At 37.0% G+C, this 18809-nt stretch overlaps 1 protein-coding gene across 3 annotated transcripts; it reads left to right on the forward strand.

Annotated features, from left to right (window-relative positions):
* The first annotated feature begins 1910 nt into the window (after positions 1 to 1910).
* LOC117919964 (aspartokinase 1, chloroplastic) lies at positions 1911 to 18029 on the forward strand. 3 transcript variants are annotated; one of them, XM_034837306.1, is made up of 14 exons: positions 1911 to 2135; positions 2269 to 2796; positions 2905 to 2987; positions 3075 to 3115; positions 4417 to 4571; positions 13868 to 14017; positions 14112 to 14207; positions 14451 to 14567; positions 15452 to 15571; positions 15663 to 15755; positions 15843 to 15962; positions 17041 to 17157; positions 17245 to 17307; positions 17389 to 17532. In XM_034837306.1, exons 2-14 carry the CDS (start codon positions 2389 to 2391, stop codon positions 17431 to 17433), a joined length of 1608 nt encoding a protein of 535 aa, XP_034693197.1. In that variant the 5' UTR covers positions 1911 to 2135; positions 2269 to 2388; the 3' UTR covers positions 17434 to 17532. The 3 variants fall into 3 exon arrangements, with proteins under 3 accessions (XP_034693197.1, XP_034693180.1, XP_034693188.1); XM_034837289.1 differs by having other exon boundaries at positions 1913 to 2135; positions 17408 to 18029; XM_034837297.1 differs by having other exon boundaries at positions 1913 to 2135; positions 15846 to 15962; positions 17408 to 18029.
* Positions 18030 to 18809: the final 780 nt, after the last annotated feature.

An 18809-nucleotide genomic window follows, 5' to 3' on the forward strand; every position in this document is an offset into this window, starting at 1 on the left:
ATTGTCGGATATTCATGAGATGATGTATGAAATGTATGTTATTGTACAAGGGTACTATACTAACTGTATAAGACAAATTTACTAATTGTACAAGGGTGTACAAGACTACTTTTTGTTAAGGATTTTAAGTGATTTTGAAAAACTTTCCTATTTTTTTCCACTCAAAGATTTTTTTCTTCACTCAAATTCTCTCACTCAAGAATTGTTTCAAATTTTATTTTTAAATTTCATTGTCAAAATTTTATAATTACATATTTTGTTTTTGTAGTTTTAGCAATGTTCTTTCTTTCCATTTTTTTTTTTGTGAAATTTTATCAAAATGAATCTATATTTAAAATTATAATCATATTTATCAAAATTTTTTACCAAGATTATCTTTAATTCTTTTAATATATTTATACTCATTTATTTAAAAATTGAAAAACTAATTTTCTTTTTTTGTAAACATGTTCTATTACATTTCAAGTAAAAATTTAGATAAATTTTATATAATATATTTTATTTGAAATTTAATTTTTAAAGTTTTACTAAAAAATTGTATTGACAATTTTCTTGTTGTGAGTCAAAATACTTTGCATTAGTCTATCTAGATAAGAAAATTTATTAATATAATATTAGAACTTCATACCTTAGTTAATTTTTCAATAAATTTATATTTTTAAAATAAAAACATTAAAAATTAAAAATCTAAAAGGATATATATATATATATATATAATAAAGTGAAGTGATAGTCAATTTTTAAAATATGGTTAAGGTAGAAAATATAAAAAATAATTAAAAATAAGATAAAAATATAAATGAAAGGGTAATATAAATTTAAAATAAAAAATGAAAATTAAACTAAAAGATAAATACAAAAAGATAAAAAATATTTGGATGAAAAATCCTAAAATTTTTATTATTGCTTATAAAAAGAGCAAAACAATTCAATATCTTTAAAAATGAAAAACAAAAAAACATTATTGCCTTTTATTTAACATGAATGCTTTTTATTTGACATGAAATAGAAGTATAGGTTGGAAGAAAAAGAAAAAGAAAAAAAAGTTAGAAATAAGCAATACTTAATAGGGAATAGAAAAGGAAAAAAAACACAAAAAAAATTGAAATTCACACTCACCTATGCCTATGTAAGGATTAAAGGTATTTTAGGGATTAATGAAAGACAATATCCTTCATCTTAATTTTCATACTTTATTTGTGTGTTGGGCTTAAATATGCATGATATATGGACAAAATGATAATTTTTGGGTCCAACTGGGTTCAAAACACAATTCTTTTTTTTTTTTTTTTAAAGAATATATGGTAAGAGCTCGTTTGATAGTGATCATAGGAAACGTTTTTAACTTTTCGAATACTATAAAATTTTTATTTTTTAAATATTATGAAAACTAAAAATGTTTTTTAGAATCATTTCTAAACACACTTTAGGATGCATTATTATTCAATCAAATTCTTAAAAAACTTTCAAATCGCTAATAATAAACCTATGGTAATCGTCTAAATTCACCAATTGGATGATGATTATTTTTAAAATTTTACCAAATTATTGGATGGTATCCAATAATAATGATATAAAGTTATAATAATAGAAAGATATGCAAAAAGAGATTTTACTATGGTTACTATTTATATCCACACTTCCGAGCTTCTTCCGAGTCCCAAATTTTTGTTATTATTGTTTGGAGAGTCTTCTAACCAATATACAAAGTAAAGTGGATGTCTTAGTTCTTAGGTTGATCCATTTTGAACTTAACAAATCGATGACCATTAAATGTAGTCAAAGTCTTCATTTGCTTGCTTTAGACCTTTTAAATTTCTCGGAACACAACATCTTCTTTATTAATATATAAAGATTTTCTAACCCAAATAATTATTTCTTTAACTATCATTAAGTAGGTATTCTTCTAGAACCCTGTGCTAACTCACTCCCCAACTCTCAGTTCGTTTCGTGCTATCCTTGTTAAAAGGGAAAGTTCGAGAAAAATTCCCGTTTTGCTTTTCTCGTTCTGGCTTTCGTTTCCACAATGGTTCCGTTTCCTGTTTGTTTGCTGAGAAAGGACGGTTCTAACTCTTGCTTCTACCGAGATTTCAAAATTTCTGTTCATTTTGTTGCGATTTCTCTGCGGCCAAACAGTTACGGTTCAATAACATTCCTCGCTTTTGCGCTTTTTCTCTCTCACTCTCTCGCTTTTTTTTTTTTTTTTCACGCTTTTTTCGTGTTAAAGTTTGGACTACTTGAGAGTAAATTAATTTATGAAATGTGCAGGTTTCGGATCGATCTAGCCGCAGAGCGACTGTGAAACCCTAGATTGCATCATTTGTCGACAAATACGAATTTCTGAAGTTTTAGTAACAGAAAGAATTCGATTCTGTTCCTAATTCGGCAATGGCGGGATCGGTTCACTTCTCTGGTGTTAAAACTCCCTTGTTGATAAAAAAAGCGTGCTTCTCGCGCTTTCCATCGCTATCAAAATCATCAAATCGGATCGAATTCGAGGCGTCCGCCGTTTCTTCTTCTGGATTATTTGCGGCATTTGGGGATGGTTGTAGAAGGAGAGTGTTGAGAGTTGGATGCAAGAAAGGAGTTGAAGCCGTGCTGAGAGAGGAAGCGAGTGACAACGAGAGTTCGGATGACAATGTGGAGAAGTTGGCATGTGTGATGAAGTTTGGTGGATCTTCGCTGGCTTCGGCTGAGAGGATGAGAGAGGTTGCTGATCTTGTTCTTCAATTCCGTGATGAAAGGCCTGTCATTGTTCTTTCTGCCATGGGAAAGACTACTAACAAGCTTCTACTGGTAATCCAATTACAAATTCAATTTCATGTGCATTTACTATTATTATAGTGTTTTTCAATCACGTATTCTTTAAGGAGTTCATGGTGAAATTGGATGTTTGTGATTTAGGCTGGAGAGAAGGCTGTGAGTTGCGGTGTTTCTAATGCATCCGAAATTGATGAGCTGAGTTTGGTAAAGGAGCTGCATCTAAGGTGAGATTGTCTTTTCTGTACATCCTCAGGTATCATAATTTCATTCTATAACATTTCTCATCCATGTGTATATGTTTCTTTATTCAGGACTGTACAAGAGCTTGGGCTTGATAGTTCTGTTATTTCTGGTGAGGATCTCTTTAAAACTTTCAAAATCAAATTTCCATTGTTGATGGGATCAAATTGCCATGTTTTATTAAACATCCCCATCATGAATTATTTCAATCTTCAATTTACCTGAAAGTTCATTTTCTTTATTTCTTATTATAATTTAACCTAATCTATTTTGGATGATTCCAATACTTAGGGGTTCTGAAGTGAATATGCACCTCAGTACCATTTCAAACCTTTTGGCTTATTATGAATTACATAATTAGGAAAACATTGGATCCATTGACAGAAAGATGAGTTTTGTGTTTCATCATGCGCACTGGGTGAACATGTTGACTGCAAAATCCTAACACACATTGTTGGATGATATTTCGGTATACACTTTAAGGAACATGCATATTTATCACACGTCTCTTTGTTAGGGGTACTCCATGGGCAAGCCAAACACCATCATGTATAATTTGAGCATAGTATTTTCTGGAAGATTCATGCCCCATCTCATAAATTACCAGATGGTGAAGAACACTATAACTTTATAGTGGTTCCTCAAGAAAAATGTAGAACACATGTTACCGACATTCCAAAACTGAAGGAAAGCAATCATCTCCATGGGTGACAATTTAATTTCAAAACATGTCTTAATTACTAATTACTGATAAGGAAAGGTGTCCTGCAAGCAATAATCTGTAACAGAATGTATGCTTGTGTAACAACTTCATGGCTGTTGCAGACATAACTCTTTGCCTTCTGATTGGTTACTTGGCTTGTATTATATAAAGGTGCACCATTAAGCATATTAATTCACTCCATATCTTTCTAATGTCATCATGCAACTCTACCTGTGCATCTGAAAATGTTGCATCATGCTGGGACATCTTCCCAAGCCTCACACTATGAAGTGGAGATGTTAGGTTTCCTAGCAATGTTGGTATTAGCTATCACAATGTCTCAGCATCAGACTGATACTAACCATTTGCATTTTCCAATGGCAAGCTGTACGTGTTAGTAATTTAACAACATCATGAGCATTTCAGAGGACTTTCGTCTTATTTTGGATTGTTTTATGGTGTATGAAACTCAAGTTATGACTATAGTGTTGATAGAAACATACACTTGGAGAGTTGACCAGGAATGGATTTGATATGCTTTTTCTGACTGCGAATGGTTGAAGATCCAATCCCACCTCATCCATCGGTTGAAAACTGTTTTATGTTTCTTTTTCCAAGCTATAATTCTCCATGCATTATCTAGACAACCAGAATGTTCCTAAGCTGCTCTCTATTTTGGCTTTGCCTTTTGTTTGTGAGACATTTTGCAGGACATTTAGAAGAATTGGAGCAACTTCTGAAGGGAATAGCCATGATGAAAGAGCTGACATTCCGCACAACAGACTATTTAGTTTCATTTGGAGAGTGCATGTCCACAAGAATTTTTGCAGCCTATTTGAATAAAATTGGTGCTAAAGCACGCCAAGTATGCCAATTCCTTTTTACTTGTGTATGCTTAGTATGGTGTTCTTGTTTCACTTTATGTGAAATTCAACATAGTGTGTCATGTTCTTTTAGCTTATTATAGGAAAGCTATGTTATGAAGGGTATGAGCATTCTGACCTTATGTATTAGATTTGGAATCAAATACGAGAAAGAGGGGTAAAGGCCGCATGTTTGCATTGTGAAAGAAAGAAAAGAAATCTGTGTTGGCCTGGACTCATCATTTTGCATGGGATTCCATAAGTATTTTTTTTTGGCTCACTCATCCACTGTGATATATGCTGACCTAAAAATTATGGAGGGTGAGATCTTCAAGTTACTGGTAAAGCTTGAATCCTCTTAATTTATACACACAAATGTATATATTCATGAATGGATACATATATACATATATTCATGAATAGGTACCCAGTATTAGTGGCCATTGAATTAATATTTCCCCAAGTAGTGGCCTTGTCAATTAAGTTAATTGGAGGTAAGATTTATGAAGACTCACAAAAAAGATATGCTCACCTGTGTTTTCATCTGTGAGTACCACAAGGCTGAGGTGACAAGTCTACTTGAAAATAAGGGATGCTCCATCTGTGTTTTCAAAAAAAGGGCATTTTGTCTTCTCACAAATCTGGTATTTATTCAAAGAAAGGAAAGATAAAATTCCCTCTCTTAATTAGAATAGGACATTCTTACACTTCTAAGAGAAATCATGCCTCTAAGTTGAAGTTTGAAAGGGGCTGACCTTATTTAACTCTTAGCTTCAACTCTCTCCTCCTTGCAACTGAGATGTCTCAATGGAGGAATGTGATTGATTTATTCAATGGGCTTTCATTGTAGGTAGCTAAATGGCTTTTCAGCCTTCCCTTTTCCTTTCTTTTGTCTTTTATAGAGAATGTTCCATTCTTATTTATAATAGAGTGAGTTTGTTATCCTTTTGGGAAATATCGTATTCTCTCTTTATAATTACATGAGACATTATCGTATGAGCTTCACATGCTTAGCCACCAATGAGAATTCCTCCTATATGTCTTCAGAGTTAGTCATGGCTCATTTCTGTTAACTGCCTTCTTTTAATTAAATTTCAAAGTTTATTTCCCAGCTATTGTGATTCATTGAGAAGTATTCTATAGGGATCTCAACTCTTGCTGAGGAGGAATAGTGACCCTCTTTAAAAGTAGTGGCATGCTTCCTTTTTGAATAGGTTGCATGTCCTTTTTCTTTGATAGGTGACAGCTTTTTTTGGTCCTATATGGGAACATTTCCTTTTATTGTCAATAAATTCCATATTCAGGACAGACAAACTGTCCTATCTTGATAAAAGACAATTTCTGATCTTTCTTTGATGTGTAGTTTACCAAATTTGCCTTGTGGTTCTACTAGGCTTTGTTCACATGGGTTAGATTTCTTCATGGGTTCTGGCCAAGTATTAACCAGGTTGAATCTCGATATAACATTTTTAGCCTATCCTCAAAGTGTTCAATCTTTTAGATCAAGTGGTAGTTTAACATGACAGCTGAGTGTTGGTTTGCAAAGTTTCCAGTCTGATTTGCACAATATATCATTCCTCATTTGTTAAACACACCTGCAAGAATAGATTACATGTGATAAGGTGTCATAAGTATTTGTTGTTCAATGTACATTGTTAGTCTATCTTGTAATAGCTTAAGTTTTTAGGTTAACTAGCAGTTTAATAGTTTTTAAATACCTTGTGTCCAATTAAATTAGTGGGCAATGCCACTATTAGGACCAGTGTGAAGCAGGTTGTTAATTGTTAATCAACTTGATATACATCATCAGCTCATTCGTTAATAGCTTAAGCTATTTTAAAAGTTAAGTGATAGTTTAATGGTTTTCAAGCTGGACCAATTAAATTAGGGAGATGCTACTATTTGGACCAATTTTAATTTAATGGCAAGGTCATGATTAGAGCCACCTATTCATGAATTTTCACCTTAACATTTACCTTCCAAAACATATTATTTTCCTTATTGATTCATTTGCCCTTCAAATGGATGGAAGAGGATTGGAGAACACATCCTTAGATATTGTTTATATAAACATTAGAGGTAAGATCTAATCTCATGAATGGATAGATGCTTTAAAAGAGTACCTTGCCCAGCTTGTCAACTATTTTGCATCTTTTCTTGCGATTCCAAAGATGTTGTAGTATTGGGACGAAGTGGGAGGTTGGTAGGTGCTTTGGAAGGGTGGAATTAGGACTAACTTTGTGGAAAGCTATTAGGAAAGGATGGGGAACTTTAGAGCAAGATCAAGCTTTAAGTTAGGAGACAGCAAAAGAGTTAATTTTGGATTCAATTTTGCATGTATCTTTCCGCACATTGTATTCCATAACTATGTCAAAGGATGCTTGGGTTATGGATGTTTGGGAGGTGATGGGCATGAGGGTGATTGGAGCCCTTGCTTTCTGAGACAATTCCATGACTGGGAGTTTGCATAGAGTCTCTTTTTTGAAGACTTAAAGAGGACAAGCTTCCAAGGAATTGTGAGGACAGTTTAGTTTGGAGGGGCTCCAAGGAAGATTAGTTCTCTATTAAATCTAGATGATGATGTTGCCTTCCTGCAAAAGAGGTTTGGGTTTCATTGGCCCCTGCAAAAGTAGGTTTATTTGCTTGAGAAATGGTTTGGGGTAAGATTCTTACTTTAGATCAACTTAAAGGAACAGGTTGGTCTTTTGTAAATCGGTTTCTCCTTTGCAAAAGTAAGAAGAATCATCTTATTGTATTCTTTTACATTGTGCAACAGCTAAGAGCCTATAAGATTTTATTCTCTCTTTTTGGTACTGCTTAGGTAAATCCTTCTTCAATGAGAGGGACCTTATTGGGTTGAAATGGGAGTTTTGTGGGCAAAAGGCAGAGGAAAGCATGGAAACCTGTGCCACTATGTTTGTTTTGGATTATTTGGCTGGATAAAAATCATAGATAGTTTGAAGATGTGGAATAGTTCAAATGCTAAAAACCTCTTTCATATGTGCCCTTCTCCTTTGCTGAAGAGACTCCCTTGATGCTGGATCTTTGTCTATGTTAGATTACATTGACTGGTTGGCTTCTTCTTAATGGGAGGGTGCTGGTTTTTTCTTTTCCATTTTTACTTTGGGCGCCCATTGCATACTTCTTATATATTTGGGTTGTGCCCCCCTTCTGTTAGGTGCTTTTAGATTAATTTATCAGTGTCTACAAAAAATATATGGGTAGATGATTTTATATCCCAGAATCTGAGTCGAAAAAATCTCTTTCCTGTTGGTCAGCATGCTTGTTGATTTACTTGGGGAGTCAATCACTTGACTTAAGTTAGGCTAAATAACTTATTTCCTTCTAGTTACTAATTATAGTATAGAATGTTTAACCTGAAAGCTCTCTCCTAGCTCTGAGTCAAAAGGTTCTTCATGTTTATTAGTTGAAATTTTGGTTGAGCTAAAGAGGTTACTCCATGACCACTTTGCAGGTGCTTAGTTCTATGAGAGCCATGCAATATGAGAAACTATTGGCTAGGTTGAAGAACTTGCTTTCTGAAGAATTTCTGAATTCCTTTATTGATTTTTTAGGTACACACCATACACATATATATACACAAATGACTGAATAAGAAAATATCAATCTAGTTTGATTCTCTCCTAAAATTAGGAAACTGAATCATCCTAAATGATCTCTCCTTTTTTATTCCTAAAATACTTTCCTAAATTAAAAACCCTAACTTTGAATGCCAAATTTCAACACTCCCCGTCAAGCTGGAGAATATATATTATATAATCCTAGCTTGCAAGTTAAGTCTTCAAAGTTAGGCCTAGGTAAAGCTTTGGTGAGGATGTCTGCGGTTTGGTGCTTGGTAGGAACATAGTTCAATCTAACCGTCTCACTAGTCACCTTCTCTGTGATGAAGTGTCTGTCAATCTCAACGTGCTTGGTCCTGTCATGATGCACGGGGTTCTTTGCTATGCTTATAGCTGCCTGATTATCACACATCATCAGAATTGGAGATGAACTCGTTTGCCCCAGTTCACTAAGAACCCTTTTTATCCAAATCCCTTCACAGATTCCCTGTGCAAGAGCTCTGTACTCAGCTTCTGCACTACTTCTGGCTACAACTGATTGCTTCTTACTCCTCCAGGTAACAAGATTTCCTCAGACAAAAGAACAATATCCAGAAGTGGACCGCCTGTCAATGATGTTTCCTGCCCAATCCGCATCTGAGTATACTTCAGTGTCACGGTTCTCTGTCTTTCTGAAGAATAGACCTTTCCCTGGTGTCATTTTTAAATATCTAAGAATCCTGTAGACTGCTTCCATGTGTTCCTCAGTGGGGTTGCGCATGAATTGACTTACAGCACTCACTGCAAAGCTAATATCTGGCCGAGTGTGTGAGAGATAAATCAAGCGCCCGACGAGCCACTGATATCTCCCCCTGTCTACCGGTGTACTTTCTTTCTCGATACCAAGTTTCTTCTGACTATCCATAGGAGTATCAATTGGTTTGCATCCAAGCATACCGGTCTCCTTAAGAAGATCGAGTATATATTTTCTTTGAGAGACTACAATTCCCTTCCTTGATCTAGCCACTTCCATACCAAGGAAATATTTCAAATTTCCAAGGTCTTTAACTTCAAACTCCTCTGACAAATACTTCTTCAAATTCTGTAATTCCTCCATATCATTCCCAGATAGAATAATATCATCAACATAGACTATCAATATGGCCATTTTCCCGGCATGAGACTTCTTGACAAATAGAGTATGATCAGCCTGACCTTGTTTGTAGCCCAGCTTCAGGACTGCTTTTGTGAATCTATCAAACCAGGCTCGGGGAGATTGTTTAAGGCCGTACAAGGATTTTTGGAGTTTGCAAACCTGATTCTTTGCCATACTTCCTTCGAAACCAGGTGGTATTTCCATGTAGACTTCCTCTTCTAGGTCACCATTTAGAAACGCATTTTTTATGTCCAGTTGTTGCAAGCACCAATCTTGATTGACAGCCAATGAGAGAAGAATCTTGATAGTGTTCAGTTTTGCAACATGAGCAAAAGTCTCTTGATAGTCTATCCCATAGGATTGTGTAAACCCTCTAGCTACCAAACGAGCCTTGAATCTCTCGACTGATCCATCTGCTTTGTATTTTATGGTGAAAATCCACTTGCACCCCACGGGCCTCTTCCCAACCGGCAAATCTGTGATAGTCCACGTCCCATTCTTCTCAAGTGCATCAATCTCATCTTGTACTGCCTTCTTCCATTCTGAAATTTTTAATGCCTCTTGTATTGTATTGGGAACCTGAGTATCATCAAGAGAAGTAGCAAATGCTCTGTAAGATGGTGATAGCCCTTCATATGTAACATAATTCCCAATTGGATGATCTGTACATCTCCTAACACCCTTCCTCAATGCAATCGGCAGAGTAGAATCATCAATGCTGGGAATTAACACCTCTCCAACCCTATCCTCACCTATGTTCTCTTCAGGAAGACTTGAATTGGAGTCAATATATTGGCCACATGTTGACTGTGATCCGTGCTCTAATTCTTGTCTTTTCTTCCTCCTGATGTAAACTTGTAAGTTCTCATTAGCAAGTTGTGGGGCTATAGGTTGAATAGGCATGGGAGACTGGATGGTCACAGGAGAAGGAACATTTGTGTGCTGGGCTGGCTGGACTGATGACGGTATGGGTGTGGACAACTCAGTGGGCGCGAATTGGAAAGGATTTGGTGACTCTGAGTGAAAAGAAGGTATACCCTCAAGAAGAGACTCCCAAACTTGATGTTCATTTATGCTCTCCCCCTGAACATGAGATTTGGGATAGAAGAAGACATGTTCAAAGAAAGAGACGTCCATGGTGGTGTAAAATCTTTTGTTGGTTGGAGAATAGCATTTGTACCATTTTTGGGTTGGAGAATACCCTAGGAAAATGCACTTATTGGCTCGAGGAGCAAATTTGCTACGATTTTGAGGATACACATGAACGAATGCCGTGCAACCAAATACTTTGAGTGGTAAATCAGAAGAGGCTGCACGGGTGTGAGGAAATTGTTTTAAGAAAAGTTGACGTGGGGATTGAAAGGTAAGCACTCTGGATGACATACGGTTAATCAAATAAGTAGCTGTGAGAATAGCTTCCCCCCAGAAATAGTTTGGAACATTAGAGGAAAACATAAGGCATCGGGCAACCTCCAAGAGATGTCTATTCTTGCGTTCAGCCACCCCATTTTGTTGTGGGGTGTCAACGCAAGAACTTATGTGGATAATGCCGTGATTTTGAAGATAAGTACTGAGACTACTAGTAAAGTATTCCTTTGCATTATCTGACTTGAGGACTTGAATTTTGGAATTGAATTGATTTTGAACCATAAGATGGAAGGTTTGAAAAATGTGTCCGACCTCTGACTTTTCTTTCATAAGGAAAACCCATGTTACCCGTGTATGATCATCAACGAATGTCACAAACCATCGAGTGCCAGAAATATTTTTTTATTCGGGAGGGACCCCACACATCACTATGTACTAGAGAGAAAACAGTCGAAGGTTTGTATGAGATTTAAGGATAGACTGTTCGAGTATGCTTTGCAAACTGACAAATTTCACAGTGATAAGATGCTGGATTTTTATTGATAAATAATTTGGGAAACAATTTTGCAAGGTAAACAAAGCTAGGATGACCAAGGCGATAGTGTAACATTATAATCTCACTATCTTTATTGACCTTAGAATTTGACACAGAATTGAAAGACTCTAACATACTCTGAGACTGTACGCAACTTGCTTGAGAGACTTGGTTTGAGAATTGGCCACATGAGAGGAGGTAGAGCCCGGAACACAGTTCTGCACTGCCAATCATATTCCCCGATTTCAAGTCCTGAACAACACACAAGTTTGGATAAAATTTAGTAACACATTGGAGATCACGGGCCAATTTGCTAATGGACAAAAGATTACAATCCAAGTTTGGAACATGGAGGACAGAGTCAAGATATAAGTCTTTAGTAAGTTTTATAGAACCTGTCCCGACAATTTTTGACTTTGAACCATCAGCAATATGGACGGATGAATGACCATTACTTGGCTTGTAATTTTGAAGAATGGCAGCATCTCCTGTCATGTGATCAGAAGCACCTGTGTCCACTATCCACGACTTCATTCCTCCTCGATTAGCAGTGAAGGCTAAACCGGTAGTACTGCCACTGCCAACTTGGCTTAATAGTTTTTGTAGCATCTCCATCTGCTCTTTGTTGAATGGACTCGGCTCGGGAACTGATGTGCTCTCAGAGTTGGCAGCCACGTGTGCACTGCCATCTCTGTCAGACCGTGGCTTTGGTTTCCAATCAGCCGGTTTGCCATGAAGCTTCCAGCAAGTCTCCTTATAATGGCCTGGTTTCTTACAATAATCACACCAAGGCCTATCCCGTTTCTGACGATCTCCACCACTACTATTAAATGACCGAGTAGCAAGGGCAGAGGCATCCAATGTTGGGGCAGGTTGCTCTTTGGATCCCATCATCACTTTCTTTCTACTTTCTTCACGCCTAACCTCTGAAAAAGGCTCCCTGAGACTTGGTAGGGGTTTAATGTCCATGATTCGGCCTCTAACATCATCCAATTCCCTGTTTAGTCCTAGGAAAAACTTGAACAGTCTCTTTTGTTCCACAATTTTCCTGTATGTTGCTGCATCATCAGGACATTTCCATGAGTGAGTCTCGAATAAGTCAAGGTGCTGCCAATACCTTGTGAGTGTGTTGTAATACTGAGTAACTGTCTGCTCTCCTTGGCGGAAGTCATGTAGGGCTGATTCAACCTGAAAAAGTTCTGAAATATTTTCAGAACTTGAGTAAGTTTCTTTGGCTGCATCCCATATGTCCTTTGCAGTCCTAAACAGCAAGAAATTTTCACCTATGTCATTGTTCATGGAATTGATAAGCCATGACATGATCATGTTGTTTTCAATCTTCCACTTCCTGAAACCCGGTTCTGTAGTTTTTGGCATGGCTGCTTCTCCAGTGAAGTACTCATCCTTTCCTTTACCGCAAATGAACAGCAACACAGATTGTGACCACTGTAAATAGTTATGACCATTTAATTTGTGTCCTGTGATGAGAATAGGAGAGGAATCATTGCCACCAAGGTTTGGAATTTCAGATCTGCCTCCTAATTCTGGTGACGTGACGCTGGATACTTGTGATGATGCCATTCCGTATTTTGTCATGGACCGGAAAGGTAGAAGAACACTTCCCAAGGCACGTGCAGGGATTGGAGTTGAGGAAAAATAGCCGGAGGACGTCGGAAAAACTGATCAGAGGGCTCGCGGAGGCAAAAGGACCCCAAAAGAGGCACGTGCAGGGCTTGGATGGCAGAAACAGGTACGTAGGGTGGCTGGTCGGCGTCAGGCGAGCTTGGAGTAGGAAGGGCGTCGCCGGAAAGTGGCTCACGCGCCCTCACGCGCCGGCACGTGAGATGCAGTCGCCGGCCGGAAAAACGCGCGTGGGCGGCGCATGGATGGTTTTCTGGCTCCGGTGTTTTGGGAAAAGTTGTAGATCTCCTCCAGACGCTCCTTGCGGTGTGAAAAAAAGCGTCACCGGAAAAGTTCACCGGAAAAGTCGCCGACGGTGAATGTTTTCTGACGACGATTCGACCGACCGGAAAGCGTTTTCTCCCTTGGCTTTGAGAACAGGGACTGATGACCGGAATGAGAGATGCCCAGAGAGAGATGGTCGGATTGAGAGATGGCCAGAGAGATTTGGCCGGAATGAATGATGGCCTGAATAAGAGGTGGCCAGAAGGGATTAGGGTTTCAGAAAACTGGCTCTGATACCATGAAGAATTTCTGAATTCCTTTATTGATTTTTTAGGTACACACCATACACATATATATACACAAATGACTGAATAAGAAAATATCATTCTAGCTTGATTCTCTCCTAAAATTAGGAAACTGAATCATCCTAAATGATCTCTCCTTTTTTATTCCTAAAATACTTTCCTAAATTAAAAACCCTAACTTTGAATGCCAAATTTCAACACTTTCTATTCTTCTTACTATTTGGCCAATGTACTTTTGCTATATGAGAGTTCAAGCTGAAAATTTTAAGTTTGTTTCAGAAGCCATCTTTGTCATGTATGTTTAGGAATTCTGTTTGGTATGATAGATTTTTCTTTCAACTTCATTTACACTGGACCTATGTTTCTCCCAATACATTACCTGCAGGCTTATTCTTTACTCTTCTTGCTGGTAGGAGGTTAACACCCTTTCTAATAATAGCTGATTATGCTATTACATAATTCATTGCAGTATGATGCGTTTGATATTGGCTTTATAACCACGGACGACTTCACAAATGCAGACATCTTGGAAGCAACTTACCCAGCTGTTGCAAAGAGGTTATATAATGATTGGATTAATGATCCTGCAATTCCCATTGTTACTGGTTTCCTTGGAAAGGTTCCTGCTCTGAAGTTTAATGGTTTCAATTCCCAGTAACTAGAATTTATGCGCATGAGTTCTAGGAATATGATTTATATTCTTCTAATTGCAGGGTTGGAAATCTGGTGCAGTTACGACCTTGGGTAGGGGTGGGAGTGATTTGACAGCCACAGCCATTGGTAGAGCCTTAGGCTTGCAAGAGATTCAGGTACGATCAACCCCTTAGCACATGGAAACTGAAGTCCTGTGCCCATTTGCAGTCCTATTTGTATCTGTACCATGTTTTGTCTGAATTGATTCACAATGTTCTCTAGTTATAATTGATAAAGATCAGGGCAACTTTAGTTGTAAATTCTGTATATATTTTTATGGAGCAAGGGTGCTTCCTACCTTCAGCATGATGTTTCAACCCAACCCAAATATGATTCAGTTTAGTTTCCTATGCTAATAGGTGTGGAAGGATGTCGATGGGGTTTTGACTTGCGATCCAAGTATTTATCCACGTGCATTGCCTGTACCATATTTGACATTTGATGAGGCAGCTGAGCTTGCATACTTTGGTGCCCAGGTAAGATTTCTTCGGTGCCCAGGTAACATTAGATGTTACCAGACTACCAGTGTTCTAAAATGGACTGGACAAGCTGGTTGAACTACCACCTGGACCTCTCAAGGGTCTGTTTCATAATTAACTCAGATTCAACTAGAGATGACAATTCTTGGGTTCACTAACTTGCTGAGGAGCATAGGGCTCCATAGAATGGTGAAGATATATGTACATATTATAGTGATGTCATCCTCTTCAGATATTAAAAATGAAGGGTAAAAATGTTTATAAAGAAGGATAAAATATCCTTTGCAAAAAAATAACATCATCCTGATCCTGAATACAGCCCATGTAGAAACAGAGGTTAGGAACCCATAGTGAGACTGTACCTTAAAGAGGTCCAGTACACCATAAAATCAAACTAAACAGGATGCCAACAAACTTCTTGGTCAGAGGAATATCCAAAGAGAGCTTAAAAAGCAAAGTTGATCCCTCAACTATTTAATATATCTCCCATGAAAAATCCTAGTATTCCACTCATCCAGATTGCCCAAGGAATGACTATCATACACAAAACTAAAGAGTTTTCTCCTAAATCCCCTACTAAAAACCTGGCAAGCAATAACCAACATGTGTAGAATCTCTCTTGGATCTCTGGAATGCGTATTGTGGGGAAGATGCACTGCTGAAGATCATGAGTGAAAAGATGGTGAAGAATCATCAACTGATTCACCAGATTTCTTTCATTGGCTTGACTCCCTATATTAAAATGCTGGATCGTAGCATTTTGTTTTATCCACGTGTAATTTGGAGCCAGCCAAGAGAACTAACAACATTCTTTTATTTCTGGTGAAACAAAGAACACTGATGGATTGTGGTTTTACATCTATGTCATATCCTGTTTGCAGGTCTTGCATCCACAAGCCATGAGACCTGCTAGAGAGAGTGATATTCCAGTTAGGGTCAAGAATTCTTATAATCCTGAAGCTCCTGGTACCCTCATCAATAAGACAAGAGATATGAGCAAGGTTTGTAGCAGCACAATTTTGATTACGAGAACCATTAATGTATGTAAGAATTCAAACACAGCTGAACTTTTTATCTCAAAATGAGCTACAGGCTGTACTGACCAGCATAGTTTTGAAGCGGAACGTCACCATGCTAGATATAGTTAGTACGCGGATGCTTGGTCAATTTGGCTTCCTTGCAAAGGTGAGAATTGCTTTGTAGTTTTTGTTGCTCCCTCTCTTGTTGCCACATATAAATTCTAACTGCTGTCCGTATGGTTGCTTTATCCAGCAGGTTTTTTCTATCTTTGAAGATTTGGGTATATCTGTGGATGTTGTTGCTACCAGTGAAGTCAGTATATCTTTGACTTTGGATCCATCAAAACTTTGGAGCCGGGAACTTATTCAGCAGGCAAGTATACAAAGCTTCTGCTCCGTATTTTCTAATGCAGTTCACATGACCACATACACAACATATACAGTGTTTTCCTGTGGATCATCCCATGATGCCCTGTGAACACACATCACCCTATTGCTCATGCAGGTGTGCAGTTGTTTTGCAAGAGAGATGTATGGTGGTGCTCAGTACCATAGAGGTCAGAAACACCTCATGGCTGAGCATCTGTGTGGTGTGTTGAATTTGAAAAGTCCCTTGATTGATCGTTCTTTAGTTTTTACCATCATTAGAATGTTTCAATTCCTAAAGTAAACTCTTAACTGATTCATCCAAAACTTGGTAACTAAGAGTGCTCAAGTTTGGTGTAGGGTGAATATGCCACTGGTGTTTGCAGGGTCTAGATGCGTCTATTGTTACCTTACCCGTATGCACATGTTTGAATGACATATTAGTCAAATTGATTATGGGTTTTTTAAATATTTAGGTGCCAACTTATCTTCAATGTTGTGATGACTGTCAGTTTGCAGTACATCATAAGAGAGTACCTTATTAAGTATTGCAAAAGAATGGGCCTGCTGATAGAGCTGGGTGGGGAGGCGATTAGTTACCAGGTCAGAGTGAGGCGGCTTGTTACATTTTGCTATTAAAGTGTACTAAAGTTTGCCTACTTAGTTTGGAATCTTCCATACACCTCAAGAATTTGATCATTAGCAGACAATTGGGAAGCCAATCATCAGTAGTGGACTCTTCCATGCATTGAATCTGTGCAATGGTCACTGTGATTTAGAATCGAAAAATGAAAATTCTCTCCAACTAGGATAACAATTGGGCACTGTGGTTTATAATCCAAGCTTTTTGGCTTTTTTAGGAGAAAAGTACATGGCAGATTTGTTCATATACTTTAGGATAACAATTGTTCATATACTTTTTTTAGGATAACAATTGTTCATATGCTTTAAAGCTAACTCAAATAGGGACCTCTGTTGAAATTGATGTTGAGGCTTCGGGTTATGATCTGAGTATTTGGTTTAATTCCATAACCTCAGTTTTTTAAAATTGAACTGCGTCTGAAGTGGTGTCTTGTTGGAGCCAGGAACTTGACCATGTAGTGGAAGAGCTTGAGAAAATTGCAGTCGTGAATCTCCTACAGCACAGATCAATCATCTCCCTCATTGGAAATATTCAGCGTTCTTCTCTAATTCTTGAGAAGGTGTTATATTTCCCTCTGCAAAAATACTCAAAAACAATTCTGAACCATATCCATCATTCCTTATGACTTTGTTTCATGTTTTGCTAGGCATTCAATGTTCTCCGAACCATTGGAGTGAATGTCCAGATGATCTCCCAAGGGGCATCCAAGGTCTGTTCATCATGCTCTTGTTTACTAATAATATCCTTAAATGACATAAATCTTCTTTCCAGCGACTGACAAGATTTGAAGATTTTAATACAAACTACAGGTCAACATCTCATTGATAGTAAATGATAGTGAAGCAGAACAATGTGTGAAGGCCCTTCACCATGCTTTCTTCGAGATTGGTGATCTTTTCGAACTGATGATCCTGGATGATGGCGTCGAGAATGGCTCAGCTTTGCCTTTGACAGTAGAAAATCAACTATGAACTTAGCCATAAGTTTGAGGGAAAAAAAAAAATTGAAGAAAAATATGACCAAAAAAAAAGACGGGGGTGGGTGTGGGGAAACAAAAATTTCTTGTGTTTGGATGTTAGTGGAAGAGTCGAGGAAAAGAAAATGAAATTATTGAAAAATGTACTTTTCTTACCTTTTTGTTTGAAAAATTGGGAAGAGCAATTTTTTAACCAATTCGTCCCTTCTTTTCTTTTCTTTTCTTTTTTTTCCTCATTGTTTTGCATGAATATCCAAACTGTAAAAAGCTTTTTCTTAATTATATATATTTTAAATTTCTTAAGTACTTTTTGAGGGCTAAACATTACCTTAAAAGGGTATCCTCTCCTTAGCCATATTGTTTGTTCTTGTTGGCTATTTTCTATACTCTTTAGCTTTGCATGTAATATTGTTATCTTTAAACACAAATTTTGTTCTATATGATTTCCACCGCTAGCTCCATGATGCCCTCAACAGTCGCACATTGCTAACATGTATCATTTAACCAACTATATGCAATTAATGCAGGCTGATGAGAGGGCGTAGCACAATGTGGAAGTCCGGACTCAATTATAATGGTAATACTGAAAGCCCATTTCATCACCCTGTTCACTGTAGCCGACGCCTGAATTTACAGCTAGTTTTATGGTCTCGATGAGCCTGCAATGAATAACTACTGTTTCTAAGTCCTAGAGATTATAGTACTCATATACAAGAGCATTTGATCATTAATTTTAGCTAGGGCAGCAACTTTGTAGGCTGGGTCCAATTAGAATCCAACCTGAAATATGGAAGCACTCATCATCCCCTACAACCTCGTGTCATCTTTTTGCTCCACCTTTCGGGCTCAAATTAAATTCAAGGGCTAAAAAGCTTAATAATAAAGCCCACGGTTAAAACACATTTAACCTTATAATACTTTCATTAAACACTTCAAATGTTATTATATTTGATGAATGTTAAAAAAAAAAAAAAATCTCACATTTATGAATTTAAACATGTTTTTCTTTGAAAAATGTTTCATATTTTTTTATAACAAATACTTTGACTATTTCAAACGTTTTAAATGAAAAATAAAAAATAAAGAAATTTTTATTAAAATACGGCAAAAAAGAAAAATGAAAAATTAGATTTCTAAAATTGAATTTCAAAGGAGTTAAAAGCAGCTAATGCTTGAAAGCCAACTCTTTTAACACATTTTTCAAAAATCATTTAAAAAAATTAACGATTTCCAAG

This window comes from Vitis riparia, chromosome 1, assembly GCF_004353265.1.
Source record: "Vitis riparia cultivar Riparia Gloire de Montpellier isolate 1030 chromosome 1, EGFV_Vit.rip_1.0, whole genome shotgun sequence".
Taxonomy (NCBI): Eukaryota; Viridiplantae; Streptophyta; class Magnoliopsida; order Vitales; family Vitaceae; genus Vitis; species Vitis riparia.

Bases quoted from the DNA above. Each gene is read 5' to 3' on its own strand.
- LOC117919964 (XM_034837289.1), top strand. From the start codon at position 2,389: ATGGCGGGATCGGTTCACTTCTCTGGTGTTAAAACTCCCTTGTTGATA. The intron at 3,116-4,416 runs GTGAGGATCTCT...GACATTTTGCAG, and splicing joins TGATAGTTCTGTTATTTCTG to GACATTTAGAAGAATTGGAG. The intron at 15,963-17,040 runs GCAAGTATACAA...TGTTGGAGCCAG, and splicing joins GCCGGGAACTTATTCAGCAG to GAACTTGACCATGTAGTGGA.